Source organism: Nannospalax galili, unplaced genomic scaffold (assembly GCF_000622305.1).
Source record: "Nannospalax galili isolate Female #2095 unplaced genomic scaffold, S.galili_v1.0 scaffold561, whole genome shotgun sequence".
Lineage (NCBI taxonomy): Eukaryota > Metazoa > Chordata > Mammalia > Rodentia > Spalacidae > Nannospalax > Nannospalax galili.
Window position 1 is genome coordinate 65871 of NW_008344825.1, and position 19267 is coordinate 85137.

General features: G+C 44.8%; 1 protein-coding gene across 1 annotated transcript in view; it reads right to left on the reverse strand.

The window, feature by feature from the left end:
* Positions 1 to 5939, reverse strand: part of Dnase1l3 (deoxyribonuclease 1 like 3) — a 31244-nt gene extending 25305 nt beyond the window's left edge. Inside the window, exon 1 of the mRNA XM_008841175.2 lies at positions 5619 to 5939. Coding sequence (XP_008839397.1) covers positions 5619 to 5759 — 141 coding nt within the window. The 5' untranslated portion in view covers positions 5760 to 5939. The remainder of the gene's footprint in view (positions 1 to 5618) is intronic.
* Positions 5940 to 19267: the final 13328 nt, after the last annotated feature.

The following is a 19267-nucleotide window of genomic DNA, read 5'->3' on the forward strand; positions in this document are numbered from 1 at the left end:
GTCAAAAATATTTGGGAGCTTGTATCTAATCCTTAAAAGATTTTAGGGTTACCTCTTCAGAAGGGGGAAAGTTAGAGTAGCCAAAAGCCCCATAAAAATAAATAAATGAAAGAAAAAAAAAAAAGAGAAAGTAGCTACAGTGGCAACTGAATCTAAGCAATCCAAGTCCAGTACCCATAACAGTGGCCCTCCCAAATATCCTAATCCTACATCCTGATTTTGCTTAAATGATTTAAGTGGTAGTGATAGTAATAAATACTTTAGTAAGTAAAGGTACCAGGCTGGATATTGTAGAAATAAGGAGTCATCATTACAATGATGATAGTTATAATAGCTAGCATTTATTCTGAACCTATTATGAGCCTCATAGCAATACTAAAAGACTATGATTATTAGCCCGTTAATTGTAGATGGTAACTAAACTCAGAGTAGTTAAAGTCACACAGTCAGTACTGGTGGGAGACCCAGAATTTGAACTCAGTTTAAAACCCTTTATGCTCAACTGTTAAAATACAGTCCCTGTTCTCAAAGACTCATATGGAAGCAACTAGGTATAAAGGAGGGAATGTGTGCTAAATAGGAGTCACATGCCTGGACATGTGACTTATTCTTCCCAGAAAATCAGAAAGATTTCACAAAGAGGTGACATTTGGTCCCTGAAAGGCTAGAAGGAATTCAGTGAGAGAAAGAATACAGGAGAGCATCTGTCAGGGTGAACAGCAGCTATGAGTAGGGTACAGCCCTTCTCACTCCTCTTGATGACCACATGGGTTTCTAAGTGACTCAGTGCCACGAGATTTGTCGGTCAAGGATGAAGCATCCCCAAGGTTAATTTTGTCCTTTCACATGGCATCAGAGTTGTAGAGTGGACGGTTGTGCCACAGGCCTCTATCTCTGGAGCATTTCTAGTTACATCTCCATCAGGGTGGAGTCCAGGTTCGCCTCTGACCAGTGACTCAGTCTTTAGGAAGCAACCTTGGGCTAGAAGAGAACTGAGGACTGACTGAAGAGGAAACCTTGGCTTAAAACCCACAGATAGGCCCAAAGGGACCCACCAGGAGCTTTGTACTGCTCCTCAGGCCAGCCTGCTGGTCAGTCACTTGGGGCCTCCAGACCTTTCTGGAAGGGACTTTAAAATGTACACATTTCTTTGATTCCATTTTTCCCATTTTGAAGAATGTCTTCCAATGAGGACACACACTGCTAGTCTGGGCCTCAGTTTCCCTCATCTATCTGTTGGGATGGTCATAGTCCATCCTTCACAATTGTACTAGAGAGGGAGTGAGAGTGTAAAACAGTGCTAGCCCTGCAGGAGGCCCCATAGTATATTAATATTACTTGTGTAGCTCAAAGAAGAAAAGACATTTGCCCACAAAACAGTGGGCACAAGTCAATCAGGAAAACATTTAAGTTAGTGATGCAAATGTAATATGAGAAGGGCATTATGTAGCATTAGAACTCATGTTTTGAGAGAATATTACCATCATGGGAAAAACATCTTTTGAGAAAAGGTCTTACCTAGCCTAGGCTGGCCACAATCTGTATGTAGCCAAGGATGATCTTGAACTTCTCATCCTCCTGCCTCCACCTCCTGAGTGCTGGGATCACAGGCATGTGCTGGGAGTTATAAAGTGCTAGGAGTCGAACACAGGGCTTTGCGCATGCTAGGCAAATAGCCTATCAACTCAGTCACATCTTCAGGTGTTGATGTGGTCCTCTTCACAGCCCTCTGTATAACTGGTTACTGTAAGGCTCAGTGAGCTTTGTGTGACTGAAGACCAAGGGAATATGGGCAACAAGTCTTCCACACTACAGAGCCCCTTTCCTGACCATGACCTCAGCAGCCAAGGAGATCAGCATGTCAAAGGCCAAAGTCCCTCTCTTGTATGACTCATTAATACAAGCAAATGTAGACCATGGTCTCAGACCTCCTTTCCTGAGGGACAGCACAGCCAGACTTCCTGTTGACATCCCTGTTCTTTGCTTAACAAGCACTTCTGAGCCTCACATCTCCAGCTGATACTGGTTTCCAGTCTCCTTGCTATCTCTGGGAATACTTCCTCAGGCAAGAATCTGCACCACAGTGATCAGTAACTCAAAATCCCACTGTAGAATTCTCAAAAGGGCAGAGGAGCAGGAAAAAATATCTCTCTTCTGGTTCCTCCTCAGGAAGAGGCCCCCTGGAAGGCCCTTTCAGAACAAGTCTTGAAGCTGTGAGATCTCACTAATGCCAAATTCCTGACTATTCACAGGAGGGAGCAAGGGTCTGGAGGGGGTGGCTGCACTAACCACTATGCTGCCAACACTCTGGGAACAGGCGCTTGAAGGGTTATACATGGCTGATACTGATGGAATCCTGGTCATGGGGTATCATGAGTGCTCAAAAGGAGAAGGAAGGGACAGTGTGGAGAGGTCTAGAAAGATCTTAGGTGGAGGATAGCTCATGAAGCCCTGCTTCTTGCCCCTAGCCAGGGAGCAGCCTCGCATGAAGACCTGGGGTGTAAACCCTCCCCTACCACTTGTGTGCTTCCCGACACTACACAGCATACTCTCCCAGCTCCAGTAGCCCCATCTGTAGAGTGGGCTTATAATAATAAGGACGATTTTGAAGTTGAGCATGGATGCCACTTATTAGGTACCCAGCACATAGCACTGCATAAAACCAATAATTATCATGTACTCTAAGGTCTGGGAAAGGAGATGATGCCAACCCCTATCCCTCATCCCTTCTCCAATTCCTCAGAGTGTCTGGCACATACCCTCCCTTCAGTAACAATTTTCTGGATGAACGAGCTCTGATCAGGAGGACATCAACTGAAGAACACAGATCTGGGACTCACCTAGACTGGGTTTAGTGTCCAGACAGCTACTCACAGTAGGAAAAGCAAACCCAAATTGAGGAAGGCAGCTTGCCTCGCGTTATAACCACATGAATAAAGGACAGAGCAATGACAGAATAATGTGAGTTTATCCCCAAGGTGGTTAAGTTCAGTGCGCAAGAATTGGAGAGGCATCTCAGCATGTGTAGCGAGGCTTGATCCTGGCCCTTCCTAACTATGGAAGCCTGGGGGAGTAAATCTACCCTTCAGAGCACTGGATTCCTCAGTTATAAAGTGAAAGAAGGCTGGGGAGGTGGCTTGGTTAAATGCTTGCTATATAAGCATGAAGAGCTGAGTTTGATCCCCAGAACCCATGTAAAAAATAAACAGCAACAAACAGGCATGGTGGTGCATGCTTGTAATCTCAGGACAGGAGGATCCCTGGTGTTTACTGTCAGCCTAATTGATGATCTCCAGGTCCTAATGAGAGACCCTGTCTCAAAAAACAGGTGGGTAGCTCCTGAGGAATGGTACGTAAGGTTGACCACTGGCCTCCACATGCATGCACACACGTAGATGCACACCCAGGTGCCCCCCCACACACACACAGTGGGAGGAATGCTACTTATGTGACAATATTGAATAAGAATAGAGTCCTGGCTTGTAGTAGACCCTCAGCCAGTGAGCCTTAGAATACTATTTTGAGCAAGCACCTAGTATTTGAGGCAAATTGTCACTGTTCTGTTAGGTGGCTCTGATTTTTTTTACATTTTATTTTATTATTTTATGTGTATGAGTGTATCGCCTGCATGTATGTGAGTGCGCCTGTGTCATGCAATGCCACAGAGGTCAGAAGAGGGCTTTGGATTCCCCTGGAACTGGAGTTAAGGATGGCTCGTAGCTGCCATCTGGGTGCCAGGAATTGAACCCAGATCCTCTGCAAGAGCAGTCAGCGCTTTTAACTGCTGAGCCATCTCTCCATCCCCTAGCTCTGATATTTTTTGTGGGGGGAGATGGCCTCTGTTTAGGGCATTGTGAGAATGGAGACAAAGTCTTGACAAAGACTTTAGACACACTCGATGGGATTCACAGGTTAGGAGAGATGCTGTATGGAGGAGTGGAATTACCAGAAAACAAAAATACAGCCCCTGAAAGGGTGGTGATGTTTCTAGGACTGAGTAAGTTAGGAAAGAAGATAGGTGTTTAGGTTCCCAGGCTCTAGGGGGCCATGCATGCAGATGTGGGGAAAGTTTCCCTGCATGTCAGATATCTCCATTGAGCCATGGCATCAGGGCTCCCACGGGCTTGGCACAGTTGTTCTGGTAAAACCGTGTCTGGAGATGCTTGGGTAACCTCTAAAGGGCAGGGCTGCCCAGGCTCAGGTCCATCTCAGGAAGAGTGCAACAAGCTGGTCTTCCATCTGCATCCTCTCTGCCCAAACAGTAGCACGTGCCTGCCTGCCTCATCTCCAGCTCTGTTGGGCCTCTCCCACCAGAATTCTCAGCCCACTCACGCTTAGGTGGTACATTATGCTTAGTACCAGGAAGGGATCCTGTATTCTTCCCAGCTGACAGGTAAGACCTGAACCCAGAGCTTCTGGCATTCTCCCCCCACACAGAGGCCTCTTCCCCTTAGTTGGGGTGTGTGTGTGTGTGTGTGTGTGTGTGTGTGTGTGTGCGCGTGCGTGTGTTAAGATAGGGTTTCATGTAGCCCAGAATGGCCTTTAATTTGCTATGTAGCCAAGGATGGCCTTGAACTTCCAATCCTCTTGCCTCTACCTCTTGAGTACATGTGCTATACCATCATGCCTGGTTCATGAGGCACTGGGGATGAGAACAACTGTGCCAAGCCCGTGGGGGCCCTGATGCCATGGCTCAATGGAGATATCTGACATGCAAGGAGACTATTTCCCCACGTCTGCATGCATGGCCCCCTAGAGCCTGGGAACCTAAACACCTATCTTCTTTCCCATCTTACTCAGTCCTAGAAACATCACCACACTCACAGGGCTGTATTTTTGTCCTCTGGTAATTCCACTCCTCCATACAGCATCTCTCCTAACTTGTGAATCCCATCACAGAACTCTAGACTCCTAGGCAAGCACTCTACCAACTGATCTACATCCTCAGCCCCACTTTTTTTTTTTTAAGTAATAACCACCACATCAGAGTCCCTGGAAACATTTTTAGCTGAAAGCATCAAAAATAAATCACCTGTAAGACAGTCAGAGGAATATGACTGCATCCCCAGACATTGATCATATTACATAAGGACAATACTACCCACAAGCAGAGAAAGAGAGGAATTGAGAGTTGAGATATTAGTGGGGGAAAGAGATGGATGGCGAGAAGGAGAAAGGGGGAGAGAGAAAGCACACTTCACCGATGGTTATGAAAACTAAGCAGGCAAGGCTGTACCAGCTCCCTCGCTGCCCTTCCCTGGAGCTCCCCAATGCCCTTCTGAGTTCATCTCTGCATGGGAAACAATAGTCCTTGCTCATAAGGATGATGAATGAGATCATGTGTTTGTTGTGCCTGACATAGGCATTCAGTAGCCCATACTTTGAGCCAGACTCTGGCAAGAGCTTCACATTTACCTGTTCATATAGCCTCACAGCACGGGTGTGGAACTGACAGTGCCCATCCCAGTCTGGAGACCGACAGAAAGCACCCAGAGCTGAAGTGGTTGTTGTTCGTATCTTTACCTCACCCTGAGAGAACCTTCAAATTCTTCCCAGGTCTATCAAATCTAAAGCAGACAAGAGAATAGAAGGGTGTCCGGGACAAGAATGGGGCTCACCTTCACAATGACATCCATAGCATTGCAATTTTCTTTCTTGCTTTCTCCGAAGGACCTCACATTAAAGGAGCAGAGCCTCAGGGCCAGGGCACCATGGAGACCAAGGAGGAAGAGTAGCAGCAAAGCCAACTGCACAGACATCCTGGCGCTCCTGGGACCTCAGATTGTATGAAGAGACAGATCATGGCTCAATGACTTATAAAGCCAGCTGATAACAGGAATTACTGGATTCCTCTAGGCTACTTTCACTTCCCTGAGGAACTCAAGATCATGGGTTTCAGTCCCCAAGGAAGTGAAGGAAATGGGCTAGCCTTTAGGGAGCCCAGTTGTCATTGCCCTTGTGAGGAAAGTGGCATGCTTCATTTAGGAACCAGCCTCCTTAAATTCACTTATAATCTTGGCAGGGAGCCATCTCTGGTGTCTCCTGTGGTAGCTTGCCTTTTTCTGATAGTTGAACTTGGAAGTGGCCCATCCAGAGGGCTCCTGGGGCTCTGGAGCCATCTGCTGGGGGACAGTGGCAACAGCCAGGGAGAAATCTAGAATTTGATCAGCTGTCCCTAGACACATCCATGAAGTGTTTCTCTAATGATCTTTCTGTTTTGCATTGGGTTTTTTGTTGTTGTTGTTTTGTTTTTTGTTTTTGGGGTTTTTTTTTTCTTCTTCTTCTTCTTCTTGAGACAGGTTCTTACTATGTAGCCCCAGCTGGCCTGGAACTGGCTATGTAGACCAGGCTGGCCTCAGTCTCACAGAGGTCCACCTGCCTCTGCTTCCTGAGTGCTGGAATTAAAAGTATGTGCCACCATGCCTATTTTTTTTTTAAACGGGGTCTCACTATGTCTCACTTGTTTGAAATTCACTATGATGGTGTAAGTCAAAGTCAGTTTTAGTTTGAATTGCATAATTTTAGGTAGTTTTTTGGTACAATACGTAACACACCAAGTACCAGCAGCTTTATGCTGCAGGGGGTGGGGTTGGCGGTGTTGAATGCCGCCCTGCTAGAATGGGCCAGTAAAATGTCCTTGGTCTTTAAGGATAAATAACCAGTGTCATCCCCCATAGAAATCCATGACTCTACCTGAATTCTCTTAATATTTGTCAGAGGTGTATGGCCCTTAAGAGGGACAAATTGAAAGAAATATAAAGTTTCAGGCAAAGTAAAGTGATTTCTAGAGAGTTGTTTAGGAAGATATGCATAGATGAAAAGGAAAGAAAATGCTAACTTTATTCAGGGTTTATGTGTAGACTTTGGAAAGGATGATTATTCTGTGAGAAAAGGGTTGGGAATGAGCATAAATCCAAGTCAGCCTTGGGCTGCCCCGACCACCTCCTCTACAATGATGGGGCTGTGGCCATATGCACATGGAAGCATGCACAAGTCACTGATGTGTGTCAGGCAACATCTGCCTATACACACACCCAGCACTTCTGAGAGATAATGCCACACAGCACAGGGAAAGAAATCACAGCTTCCTGAGATCACAGTAACACGACTCTCCACAATATCTGCAGCCTCAGACTCAGGCCTGGCTGTGCCTCTTAATAAAAAGCAGTTCTGGTTAGCAGGGGAGTTAAGAGATTTCTTCAGTGAATCAGATCTTCAAACCTGAGGAAGATTTAGAGTTAAGAGTAGAAATGCTTACATAGAGATGCTTACTCGATCGTGGTAAGGTTGGGGGAGTCTGTACATGAATGGTGCTTTATGAACTTGTAACACCTGAGAGCTTTTTGGCCTATCAAACTGATAGTCTTATAAAATGTAAATATAAAATGCACAGTTAGGGGCTAGGGATGTGGATCAGTTGGTAAAGTGCTTGCCTAGCATGCATGAAGCACTGGGTTTTATCCCTAACACTGCCTGAGCCAGGCATGGTGGTGCGGTACATGCCTGTAATTCCAGCACTTGTGAGGCAGAGGCAGGAGGACCAGAAGGTCAAAATCATCCTTGATTATGTAGTTAAGTTTAAGGCCAGACTGAGCTACATGAGACCCTGTTTCAAAAGGGGAAGGGGGTTGCAATAGGTGGGGCAATCAATTTAGACTCATGGCTTTAAGCTGAAACTTTACAAAGCTTACATATTATTGTGGAAGTTTTTCTTTTATCATTCTTTTTTCTAACTTGTGATCTTCCTGCCTCAGCCGCCTCAGTGTTGGGAGTACAGGCATGTGCCACCATGCTTAGCTTTTAGTTTTAGAGCATTTTAGAGGTCTTTGTGTTAGCCATATTTTATAAGATTAATTTATTAGACAAAGATGTACTTAGAAAGTAAAAAGTTAACTTTTGTTAGACAACTGAAATTTTAAAAGGAAATAGGGCATATTCAATTAGTAAAAAGAAGTTTAGAACGACTGAATATTAATTCAGACCCCTCTTAAAAGTCATTATTTACATGTATTTATTTATTGGGGGCATTCACGTGCCATAGCATGTATACTGAAGCCAGAGGACAACTTGTGAGAGTCAATTCTCTCCTTCTACCATATGGGTTCAGGGTTCAAACTCAGGTCGTCAGGTTTGGCAGAAAGTTCCTTTGCCCTCTGAGCCCTCTTGCCTGCCCCCTTTCATTCTTTTAAGCAGGCTGACCACTGTCCATGTAAACATTTTCTCTCTGTGTGTGCTACTGAGTCAAGAGCACCTTCCCATACCCCCAGAAGTCACAGAGAAGGGGAGAACCAAGGGGCGGGGCAGTAGCCTTTCTTCCCATCCTTCAGTCAGGTCCTATTGTGGGAGGTGGGAATTTGGGAGGCAGTCCTTCCTGGAGCCTAGCACCTGACAGGAAAGGCAGAGACACACTGAAGCATCCTTCCCTGTCATTTGGTGATTGCGGATGATGTCCCCTTCCAAAAATGAGCCCACAAGAAGTTCCTGGGAGAAAGAATAACTACAAATCATTCCTTGAAGGTTTATAATGCACATTAGTCTGTTAAATGTTCTCAAAAGTGCTGTAATTTTGGGACTGGTGGAATGGCTTGGTGGGTAAAGGAGCTTGCTGCCAACTCCACATAACCTGAGTTCAATCTCTGGGACCCACATTATGGAAAGAAAGAGATGACTCCTTTAGGTTATCCTCTGACCCCTACATGTACACCATGGCACACATGCACACATGTGCGTGCTTGTATGTGTGCCCTCATACAGAGTACCAAGTTTACGTTCAAGCCAATCCTTTTCTTCTCATGATTCCTTTGGCAATCCTGAGCAACACTCACCTTGGGAAATATGTCCTTGTTGGAGTAAGGACAACCAGATCGCCTCAAAGCCTCAAGCTCTTGTCCTTGTAAGTTCCTGCTGGAGTCCTATGCGTGTTATTTGAGTGGTGGTCAGAAACATAGACTGAGAGTTTCAGACATGTTGCCCAAACATCATAATGGTCAGGGCCCTTTAATGACCCTGGTGGGCCAGAATGCCTTGGAATCTGACAGATACATTGAGGCAAAGGATAACCTGCAATCCGAGGAAGGCAAGACTGAGACACCAGGAGGAGCAAAACTGTCACAGGCTGAGTCACTCCAAAACAGCAGAAAGAAGCAAGGTGCCTGCAGGAAAGTCCCCAGGATGGGCAGGGATGGGCCTGGTGACCCACACAGGTGTTTCCAGTGACTGATGTGGCTTTGCGGAGTAATGAGGGAGCAGCCCTAGCAGCAATTCTCTAATGTGTGTGCCATGCTTCATCATCACGTTTCACCAGCAGCTTCAGGCTCGGGGCGAGGACAGCACATCATTTGAGGTTGTGTAATTGTAACAAAACTTATCTGTGTTAACTGAAGTGCCCAGAAAAAAGCCACACCTGTGTTAGAGAGTCTACACAGTTGGTTGAGTGATTAGAACAGCTGTAACTGTGGAGCGTCAAATTATCTTTTGCCCCCCTTTAAAGGCCATTCATCGGCCACCTCTGTGTTTGACCTAACATCCTTGTGACAAGCAGGTAAAAATCTCTTTGGCATATATAAACTGATCTCTAGCTTCCACCAGCTCAGAAGTTAATAATGTGATCATCTGAGGCTCATAGCAGAACTTTTTGCTGAAAACTGCCTACTGGTATCCCTACCTATGTATTTGAAAAGTGTCTTGATTCATAACTTTCTTTTGTTCTGGTACTACAAAAACTTCATAAATTGTTACTGTGTTGGAACATGGTATTTGAGGAAATCTAGACCCATGTTTCCATGCTGTAGTCTGTGGGGTTGCTCCCTCTCCTCGTGGGTTGTTGGCCACCGCTCCACAAGGACAAAGGGAGCAGAAGCAACGAGCGGGGTCAGGACGGCCAGTGAGCACTGACGGAAGATAGCCCTTCCGGGGAGGCAGGTTCAATGATACAAACAGCTCCAGATTCAGTGAAAACGCTCCAGATTCAGTGAAACAGCTCCGTTTATTCAGTGGGGATTAGGGAAAATATAATGTGGAGGCAGCAGCCAATGCTTCAGCTGATAGGTGCTCATAGTATGCTTTATTTACATGTGGTAGCAGGATCCTATCATCTGGCTATAGGGCAATGCCTAATTATCATACAGAAAAAACCTGGGGGCAATTTTACTCCAGGTAACTATGCCAAAGGTCATGTTCCAAATAAGGTCAGGCATCTGTGCTTGGCACACTTTCCAGGTAAGTCAGGAAGAGAGCAGGAGGCTCCCTGCTGAGAAGGGGAGTCCTTCCATAGGGCCCCAAGCCCCTTAGAGCTATCCGGACATGGAGGACTACAACCCTAACAGCAGGGTTCCCCAACAGTAGCCTTTCATATTTGGCTCCAGAATAAGCTCTTCCCTTTGAAGGTGAGAACTGTGTTTCTGCACTAACACCTTTGGCTGGTGAAACAGGCCCTGGGTTTCAGCCTCACACATCTTCTATACAAGGCCATGCCTGGACTTAAGGAGGGTCCCTGTATGAAGGGCAGACCCAAGTGTCATGCTTCAAAATTCTTTGAAGTTTCTTTTCTTTCTGAGATAGGGTCTCTAGCCCAGGTTAGACCTCAAACTCCCCATGTGAGCCAAGGATAGCCTTGAGGTTCTGATCCTGCTGCTTCCACCTCTTGAGTGCTGGGATTAGAGATCTGTGCCACCAGTGCTGGAGATCAAACCCAGGGCTTCGTGCATGCTAGGCAAGCATTCTACCAAAACAAGCATTCTACTGAGTTTCATCTCCATCCCCTTGAAGGCTCTTGTTTGACAAAAAGATCATTCTCCTTCATGAGGCCTCTACCTTCCCACATTCTCAAGGTCATGATCATGTTCCTCCTCCACTGCCTCCTGTTACACCATATTATTATGCATGAGCTATGTGTTTCCTCATCTAATTTCTTCATCCCACTAGACAGCTCTGTATGGGAAGGACATCATGTGTCTATGCTTGCCAGGACAGGACAGGACATGCATGTAGCAGGTGTGTAATAAATTACTACGGAATGCAAGATGTGATGCCTGGCAAACTCCAGAACCCAGGTTCCCCACTATAGTGCTGAACCAGGGAACTCAGTTGACAACCAAAGGGACTTCTACCCCCAGACACATAGACATAGGGAAACGGTAGCCACAACCACAGCAATAACTGCTTCTGTTAGCACCAGGGGCTAACTCCAACTGGTATTCTGGATCTTGCTGAAGTTAAGTTTGGATTTTGAGTGGCCACCTGCATGTTAGAAGCTTAGTCTCAGTTACTGGTACTACTGGTATGTGGAAGAAACTTAAGAGGTAGAACCTAATGGTAGGTTTTAAATATTTTATTTTATAATTTTTATTTTATGTGTATGAGTATATTGCCTGCCTGCATGCATATAAGTGCACCCATGATGTGCAATGTCCACAGAAGTGCTGGGAATTGAAACCAGGTCCTCTGTAAGAGCAACCAGTGCTCTTAAGTGCTGAGCCATCTTTCCAGACCCATGGGAGGTTTTAGGTCATTAGAGGCATGCCCTAAAGGGGATTGTGGAACCTCCATCACTTCCCTTCTCATTTTTGGTTTTTCTTTCATGCCCCACCTATGAGGTAAGAAACTTTTCTCCAATATATGCTCCAGTTGTGAAATACTTTTGCTTTGATGGGCCCAAAATAAACACAGCTTACTGATCATGGGCCAGAACATCCAAGATTAACCTGAATGAATCATTTCTCTTCATAAGTTGATTATCTCAAGTGTTTTTTAGAGCATTAGAGACCTGACCAGGGCCAGGGAGCTTTGTTGTAGGTCTGTCCAGTAGCCCTGGCTACTGTCCACTGATTGCCATATACTTCCAAGTTATTACAATGAGAACCCCCAAATGCCATTAGACATGGCTAATTCCATGAGTGGAGGGATGACTCTAGTTGAGAATGTTGGTGTGGAGGTTAAAGCACATGAACTTCTAATTGATGACCATTCAATCTTATACAAATAATTAAGCACCTCTGTGCCCATTTCCTCACCTTTAAAATGGAAGATAATAGCTGCTATATAGTAGAGCTGTGAGCATACAGTTCATAACTTAAGGGCAGACCCAACCCAGTGTCTGGCCCTTCATCGGTATAAAGAAAACATTGTTGTCTTAGGCTGGAGAGATGCCTTAGTGGTTAAGAGCACTTGCTGTGCAACCAGGAGGACCTGGGATTGGATCCCAGCACCCATGTAACAACTCAAGTGTGGTCTCACGCACACCTGCAACCCCAGGGCTATGAGAGGCAAAGATAGAAGATTAATGGGACTTGCTTGCTGCCAGCCCAACCAAATGTGAGAGTTCCAGGTTTAGGTGGGGAGAGACCTTGCCTCAAAGGGATAAGGTAGAGAGTGATAGAGGACACCTGCCACCCTCCACATCCACACACACACATGTGCATACATCCACACACATGTGTATACACACATACACTACCACACACACATACAGAAAAAGAAAAACAGTTTCTGAGAGAGGAGAAAGAGAGAAAGAGAGAATTTCTATCAATGAGGAAATAGAGAGTTGGAGGTAAAGAATTGAGATCCAGCTGTTGGCCGTGATGTGACCTCAAAGGTTTGTATTTGCTTTCTCAGAACTAATTCCCTTGGTCAGTTCTAACTATTTATAGCTACAAAATGGTCTGTGCGACTTCAGACCTTGACTGACCAACCATAAACTCTGAGCTGTTGGTGTTGCAATGAATGGATTGTCATATCTGCCAGGCTAGGACTAGGGAGAGTCCAGGGGAGACTTGGGCCACAGGCACAAAATACGTGGTCTTACAAAACAACTGAATAATCAAAGAAATTTAATTCAGTATTTTGTAAAAATCACATTTTATGGAGTGAAAAAGATCCATAAAGAACAGAGTTATTGATATTGTAAATAAATACATAGATGGGACCCTACACTTTAGCCTTGACTCTGTCTGCCTCAAGTTCACCTTAATCCTGTCCCCAAGAGCTGCAGATCTTGAAACCATTCAGAAGTTAAAACTCAATGGTGCCCCTTCAGGGTTGGACACCAGAGAAAGCAGCATCCTTTTCAGCAGGTGCAAGCTCTGTTTGTTTCCTGGGGAGCTGGTCTAGCCGTTGCCTCTGCAGGCAGCATCTCGGTGCTAGAACACTTTAAAAAATATATATATTATTTATTAATTTTTAAATTTTATGTGTATGAGTGTTATGCCTGTGTGTAGGTAAGTGCACCTGTGTTGTGCAATGCCCATGGAGGAGAGAAGAGGCTGTTGGATCCCCTGGAGCTGGAGTTATGGACAGTTGTTAGCCACCATGTGGGTGCTGGGATTCAAACCCAGGTCTTCTGCAAGAACAGTCAGTGTTCTTAATCACTGAGCCATCTCTCCAGCCCCTAGAACACTTTTCTTCAGATCCATCGTGAAGCTTAGTCGAAAGGGTCTGGAGTGGTTGAACAATACCATGGAAGCCCTTTCCCAATCTCTTTCCTCACTTCTGTCTGTGAAAACAAGTGAGGCTTCTGTGGTGATTCTTTTTTTTTTTTTTTGGTTTTTTGGAGAAAGGGTCCCCCTGTAGCCCCAGCTGACCTGGAACTCACTATGTAGACCAGTGATTCTAAAGCAACCTATTGGTATCAAGCTGGCCTTCCAAAACTCACCACAAGTGGTCACTGTGAGGGACCAAATCAAGAGGCAGAGAGCCCAGAGCTGGTCAGGGAGGTGTTAGCTGAACTGCAGAGTTGCTTTTTCTAAGGGCTTTGTAGCTTCTTAGCTTCATTTAATTTACTTATGATTATCTTTTTACTTTGAAACAATCTCAAATGTGCATAAAAATCAAAATAGTACAAAGACCTTGTGCTCTATCCAGATCCCCCAGGAACATCTTTTCAGTTTGTTTTTTCACTAGTTTGCTATGTCCACTTGTTTTTCATTCAGGAGTAAGCAGGAGACATTGTGACGCTTTACCCTTAAATATTGGGTGTATTTCTCAAGAACAAGTAGGTTTTCTTATACAATCACAGGAATATAATCAATACCAGGTTTAACAATGATATGGTATTATTACCCAGTCTACAAATAATACTCTAGTTTTACCAACTATTTTTAAAAATATATATTTATTATTTTATTTTATGTGTATAAGTATATTGCCTGCATCTATGCAAATGCACCCATGTCATGCAATGCCTGTAGAGGTCAGAAGAGGGTGTCAGATCCCCTGGAACTGGAGTTATGGATGGTTGTTAGCCACCATGTGGGTGCTGGGAATCGAACCCAGGTCCTCTGCAAGAGTAGCCGGTGCTCTTAACCCCTGACCCATCTCTCCAGTCCCTTGCCAACCATTTTAATGCCCATCTAGCAATTTTTTTCTTTCTGGATCCAAGCTAAACTCATGCATTTGGTTAGCCATCTAGTCTGGGATCCCCTTTAAGATGTTAGTGGAGCAGCTAGAGTCAGAGCCTTGGTTCTGGCATCCCCAACAAGTCAAGCTCCTTCACCTGCCCTCATTAAGTCAATGAAAAGAGATTTATTTAGTGTGGCCATGTTGGGAAGAGGAAGAAATAAAGAGGTTCTCAGACCTGAAGTCTGTCTTCAGGGTCTTGAGATGAGGTTTAGGTTTAAATAGAGGGCAAGAGATATGCATAGCTGAGCACTCCTGGTCAAGGTGTGGTCCTGCCCATCACTGATCCATAACATTTCTGCTCTAGTCTCTCCTGCAAGGTGGTATGACATTATCAGAACAGTGTGAAATATCTTTATAAGCAATTTCCCTCCCTGGCTGACATCAGGCTTCAGAGACAAGTGTCTCTCCTTAGAATATTTTTGTTCTTACCAGGAACATTACACAACCCTTTCCTCTGTCATGCGCTTGACCTTTTGGAAGTGTACAGGTCAGTTGTTTGATTAAAGGTTTGTCTGAAGTTCCTTGTGATTGTTTTCAGGAATTGCTGCTTATCAGATGTGTCTCTTAGACTTTCTTCTTTGCTTCCTTCAGGAGGGTTTCCTGACTTCACCACAAACAGGAATTTCTGGATAAGCCAGTGTGAAACGGAGTTTATTAAGACCTTCCCTCCCTTCCTTCCTTCCTTCCTTCCTTCCTTCCTTCCTTCCTTCCTTCCTTCCTTCCTTCCTTCCAGATAGGGTCTCACGTTATTAAGGCTGGCTTTAAACTCACTGTGTAGCTGAGATTGATCTCAAATTCTGGATCTTCCTACCTCCACCTTCCAAGCGCTGGGATGTCAAGCATGTGCCACCTCATCCAGCTTGGAATTTCTTCAGTGAGCATCTCCTGATATTTCCAGGATAACTGAGTAACTGAGACACAGAAAACAGATGTGACTTTAAAAGCCCTTAATAAGTAACATAAGTTATTGCTGTTAAACACTGTACTTGGTGATTATGAGATACTTCCCTTGGAACAATGTACTGTAAGCTGTTTCTGGAGAAACACAATTATAAAGGAATTACAATAGCTGTGGCTACAGAGCTGTGGTCACATGTCACTTTAGTTCCCATGACCCCTTGAACACTGTTCTCATTTTATGGATGAAGGAATTATGCCTAAGACGGTAAGTCACTTGACCCAGGTCTCATAGCAAATAAGAGGCATACCCAGGAGTGTTTGACACTACCAAGTGAGCGCTCGTCAGCCATCTACACCATTTCTTCTCTGCATAGAATAGTAACAAGGTCTGCCATTGTTCTAGTTCAAAACACTGAGAACTATCCATGGCTGCCCCCTCCCTGGATCACCAGCACACAGATTTCCTTGTAGTTTGAAACTCTCCAGCTGATTCAAACATATCAACCTGAGGAACAACCAGATAGTCCCCAAAGAATAAAGATATTTATTGGGGGAAGAGCAGAGTACTGAGGTAGCCAAACATGTATCCCGGCAAACTCTTAATACATTCAGTGCTTGAAATTAGAGGAAGTTTTTAAAGGTAAAATGTGGAGGATTATACAGATAATTTAAACAGTAAATTTAGCCACAATGTGGCATTAGTCTGAGGCTAAACAGACAGTTTCTGGGGCAGGGGTCCTTACTGGTTTTGGTTTGTTTTTTTGTTTTCACCAAGGCAATCTTACTGGGCAGCCCAGACTGGCCTCCAAGTCACTCTGCAGTTCAAGCCGGACTCACATTTGTGATCCTCCTGCCTTGGCCTTTCCAGCGCTGGAATTACAGGTATATGCCAACATGCCCAGCTGGAAGCACTTTTTGCGTAACATTGTGGTGGCCTTTGCATAAGGTGGTGGGTTCTGGCAGTCTTTAGTTGTAATTACTACTTCCGCAATAGTGTGAGGGAATCCTCACACCTCCGGTTTTCAAATAACAGGAGCAGGAGAGCTTGGAGGACACACTGACTGCGAGTCTGTGAGTCTCCAGTGGATTATGTGGTGTTTCCTGGGAACAGAGCCCCCTTTGAGGCATCACGTAGTAAGGCTTGATACTTCCGATTCATTGGAAATCATACAGGTTGCCAAGCAGGGTAGAGAAGCAGATCTGAGCAGGTGTCAAACCTCAACCAAACAATGACTCACAAATGATTCTGGGGGCAGGAATCCCCAGAGGGGATCCTGTATCATTTATAACATGTGACCTCAAGACATCAGCCCTAGAAACTTTGAAACGAGCAATTCTTGGGACTTGGAATCATTCTGCATGGTTTTTGTTTTTTTTTTTTCAAATTTGTTAATAATTCATCTTCTTAAGGGTGGAGAGTGCTATAATTGAATAAGTTTCTTCCTCTGGAAAGGTCACGTTGATATATTTGTGTTGAGAGGTGGTAGGACCCCTAAAATAAAATTCAATTACCAAGGTTCACCCCTTTCTGTGGGAGTGAGCTTGTTCTAGCAAGAATGAGCTATTAGGCCAGGTATAGTGGTGCCTGCATCTAATCCCAGCACTCAAGAGGTAGAGGAAGGAGACTGTCAATTTGAGACTAGCCTAGGCTATACAGTAAGATCCTGTCTCAAAAAAAAAAAGTCTAGGTTATTACAAATCAAATATACCCATTGTGTCTTGTCTTCTTTAATGCCTGCTTCCCTTCCTATTTTTCCACCATGAGTTGGAACAGGACATGGCTTCTACCTAAAGCTGCTACTTGACCTGACTTTCAGCCTCCTGAACCAGGAAACAAGATAAACCTCTTTTCTTTATAAATTACCTCACCTCTGGTATTGTCATACCAGAACCCACACTAAGAGAGTATACAAAAATGAATAAAATAGGGTTGGAGAGATGGCTCAGTGGTTAAGAACACTCCCACAGGACCTGGGCACAGTGCCCAGCACTCATATGCCTGTCCATAACTCTAGTGCCATGGGATCCCATGCCTTCTTCTGGCCTCTGTGGGCACCAGACATGTATGTGATGTACTTACATACATGAAGGCAAGACACTTATACACACAGAATTTTTTAAAATCTTAAAAAATATATTCTGCCATGGAGGACTCAAAATTAGGTAATTAATGGGACTCATCTTCGGTTTTACTGAGTTTTCTGGGTCTCTCAACTATTCTATATTCAATGGCCATGAAACCGGCCACTATTTGATCTGAGGTCCTATGACTTCTCTGGCTGCCATGCTGGGGAAGATTGACCAACCATCCCATTTTGCCTAAGCCTGGGGGTGGGGGCAGTTCCTCAGGCCCTAGGCTTTCAACACTAAATTAAAAGAAGCCGCAAGCAAATGAGAATTAACTCTTGTGTTGGGATCCGGTACAGGAGGCAGAGAATGGGTCAGTGGGAGAGGGTTAGTCATAGCTAACATTTATTTGAGAATTTATTGGGGCTGGAGAGATGGTTCAGTGGTTAAGAGCACAGGTTGTTCTTGCAGAGGACCTAGGTTCAGTTCCCAGCACCCACAGTGTGGCTAACCATCATCTGTAATTCCAGTTCCAGGGGATCTGACAGCCTCATCTGGCTTCTGCAGGAACTGCCACCCACCGCTCTGCATTGCCTTAGGGGCCCCTGTGTAAGCATAGTGCAAAGTCCTGAAGCTGTGTTCGATAATTTGATAATTAGGAGACTGAGAGCCAGCTTCTCTGGGAGAAGTCAGGGAAAGCTGTGTTGCCATGGAGACCCATTCATATCCAACCAGGCTGTGTTCAAATGTAGCCACAATGGTGATGAGGCGTCATCACTGAAAGGAGGTAGATTTCTAGCCATTTCCAATGTTTCTCCAACATGCTCTCCATCTTTTGTGACTTCACTGGCATCTCTGTGGTGGCCTGCAACGAGAAATGCAGCACAAAGCCCAAGAGGCACTCAGGGGAGATGATGGTTGATGGCACAGATTCAGGAAACAATTCCTGCACCCCCTCCTCCACCCCCATCACCACTGGTTATATAACTTTGGGGCAGGTCTCCCAGCCTTGAAGCTCAGTTTTCCCATTTTTAAATGGTAGCAATAGTAACACATTCAGTAGCTGAAGATGAAATACATGGGTGTGAATCATAGTAGTCCCAGACTATTCAACGAAGTGTCTGCTACTGCCAATGGCCATCCACTCACCTGCCTTTACATGAGATCATCTGCCTGAGAACATCACTGTTTGCCACAGCTGCCCTCTCCTGGCTTGGAGGCACCACCCTCTGCTCTGTTCCAACATCCATCCCACTTCTCACTCCCCCTTGTTCTCTGCCACTTGGGGATTGAGCAGTTCAAACACTTGGAGCTGTTTCTACAGCAGCTATGGATTGTAGCCAGCTATGGATTTTTTTCTGTTTTGTTTGTTTTTGCCAGCCCAGGTGGGTAGTTCCTGATTCAGTGCCTCAACCCTGTTCGCTTGGCTCACTATATCTTCCCTAATCTCATCCCATGTGAGAGTGAAGTCAGCGTGTCTCAAATGAGACGTAAAAAGCACCATACCAGGTTCACTGCAGTGCTATTCACAACTGACAAGTTACAAAACCCAGATGATCATCAACAAATGATGGATAAAGAAAACTTGCTACATGTACACAATGGTATTTTATTCAGTCATAGAAATGAATAAAATCATGTCATTTTCAGGAAAATGAATCAAACGGAAGATTATCATACAAAGTGAAGTATGCCAGACTCAGAAAGACAAATACTGCTTGACTCATATGCAGAATCTAGATCTTTAAAAAAGATTTATTTTATTTCTGTGTGTGGATCTGTGTATGTGCCATATGTGTTCAGGTACTCTCGGAGGCCAGAAGATGATGTCAGATCCCCTGGAGATGGAGTTACAGGCAGTTGTGAACATGAGTCCTGACGTGGGTGCTTCTTCTGGAAGACTTTC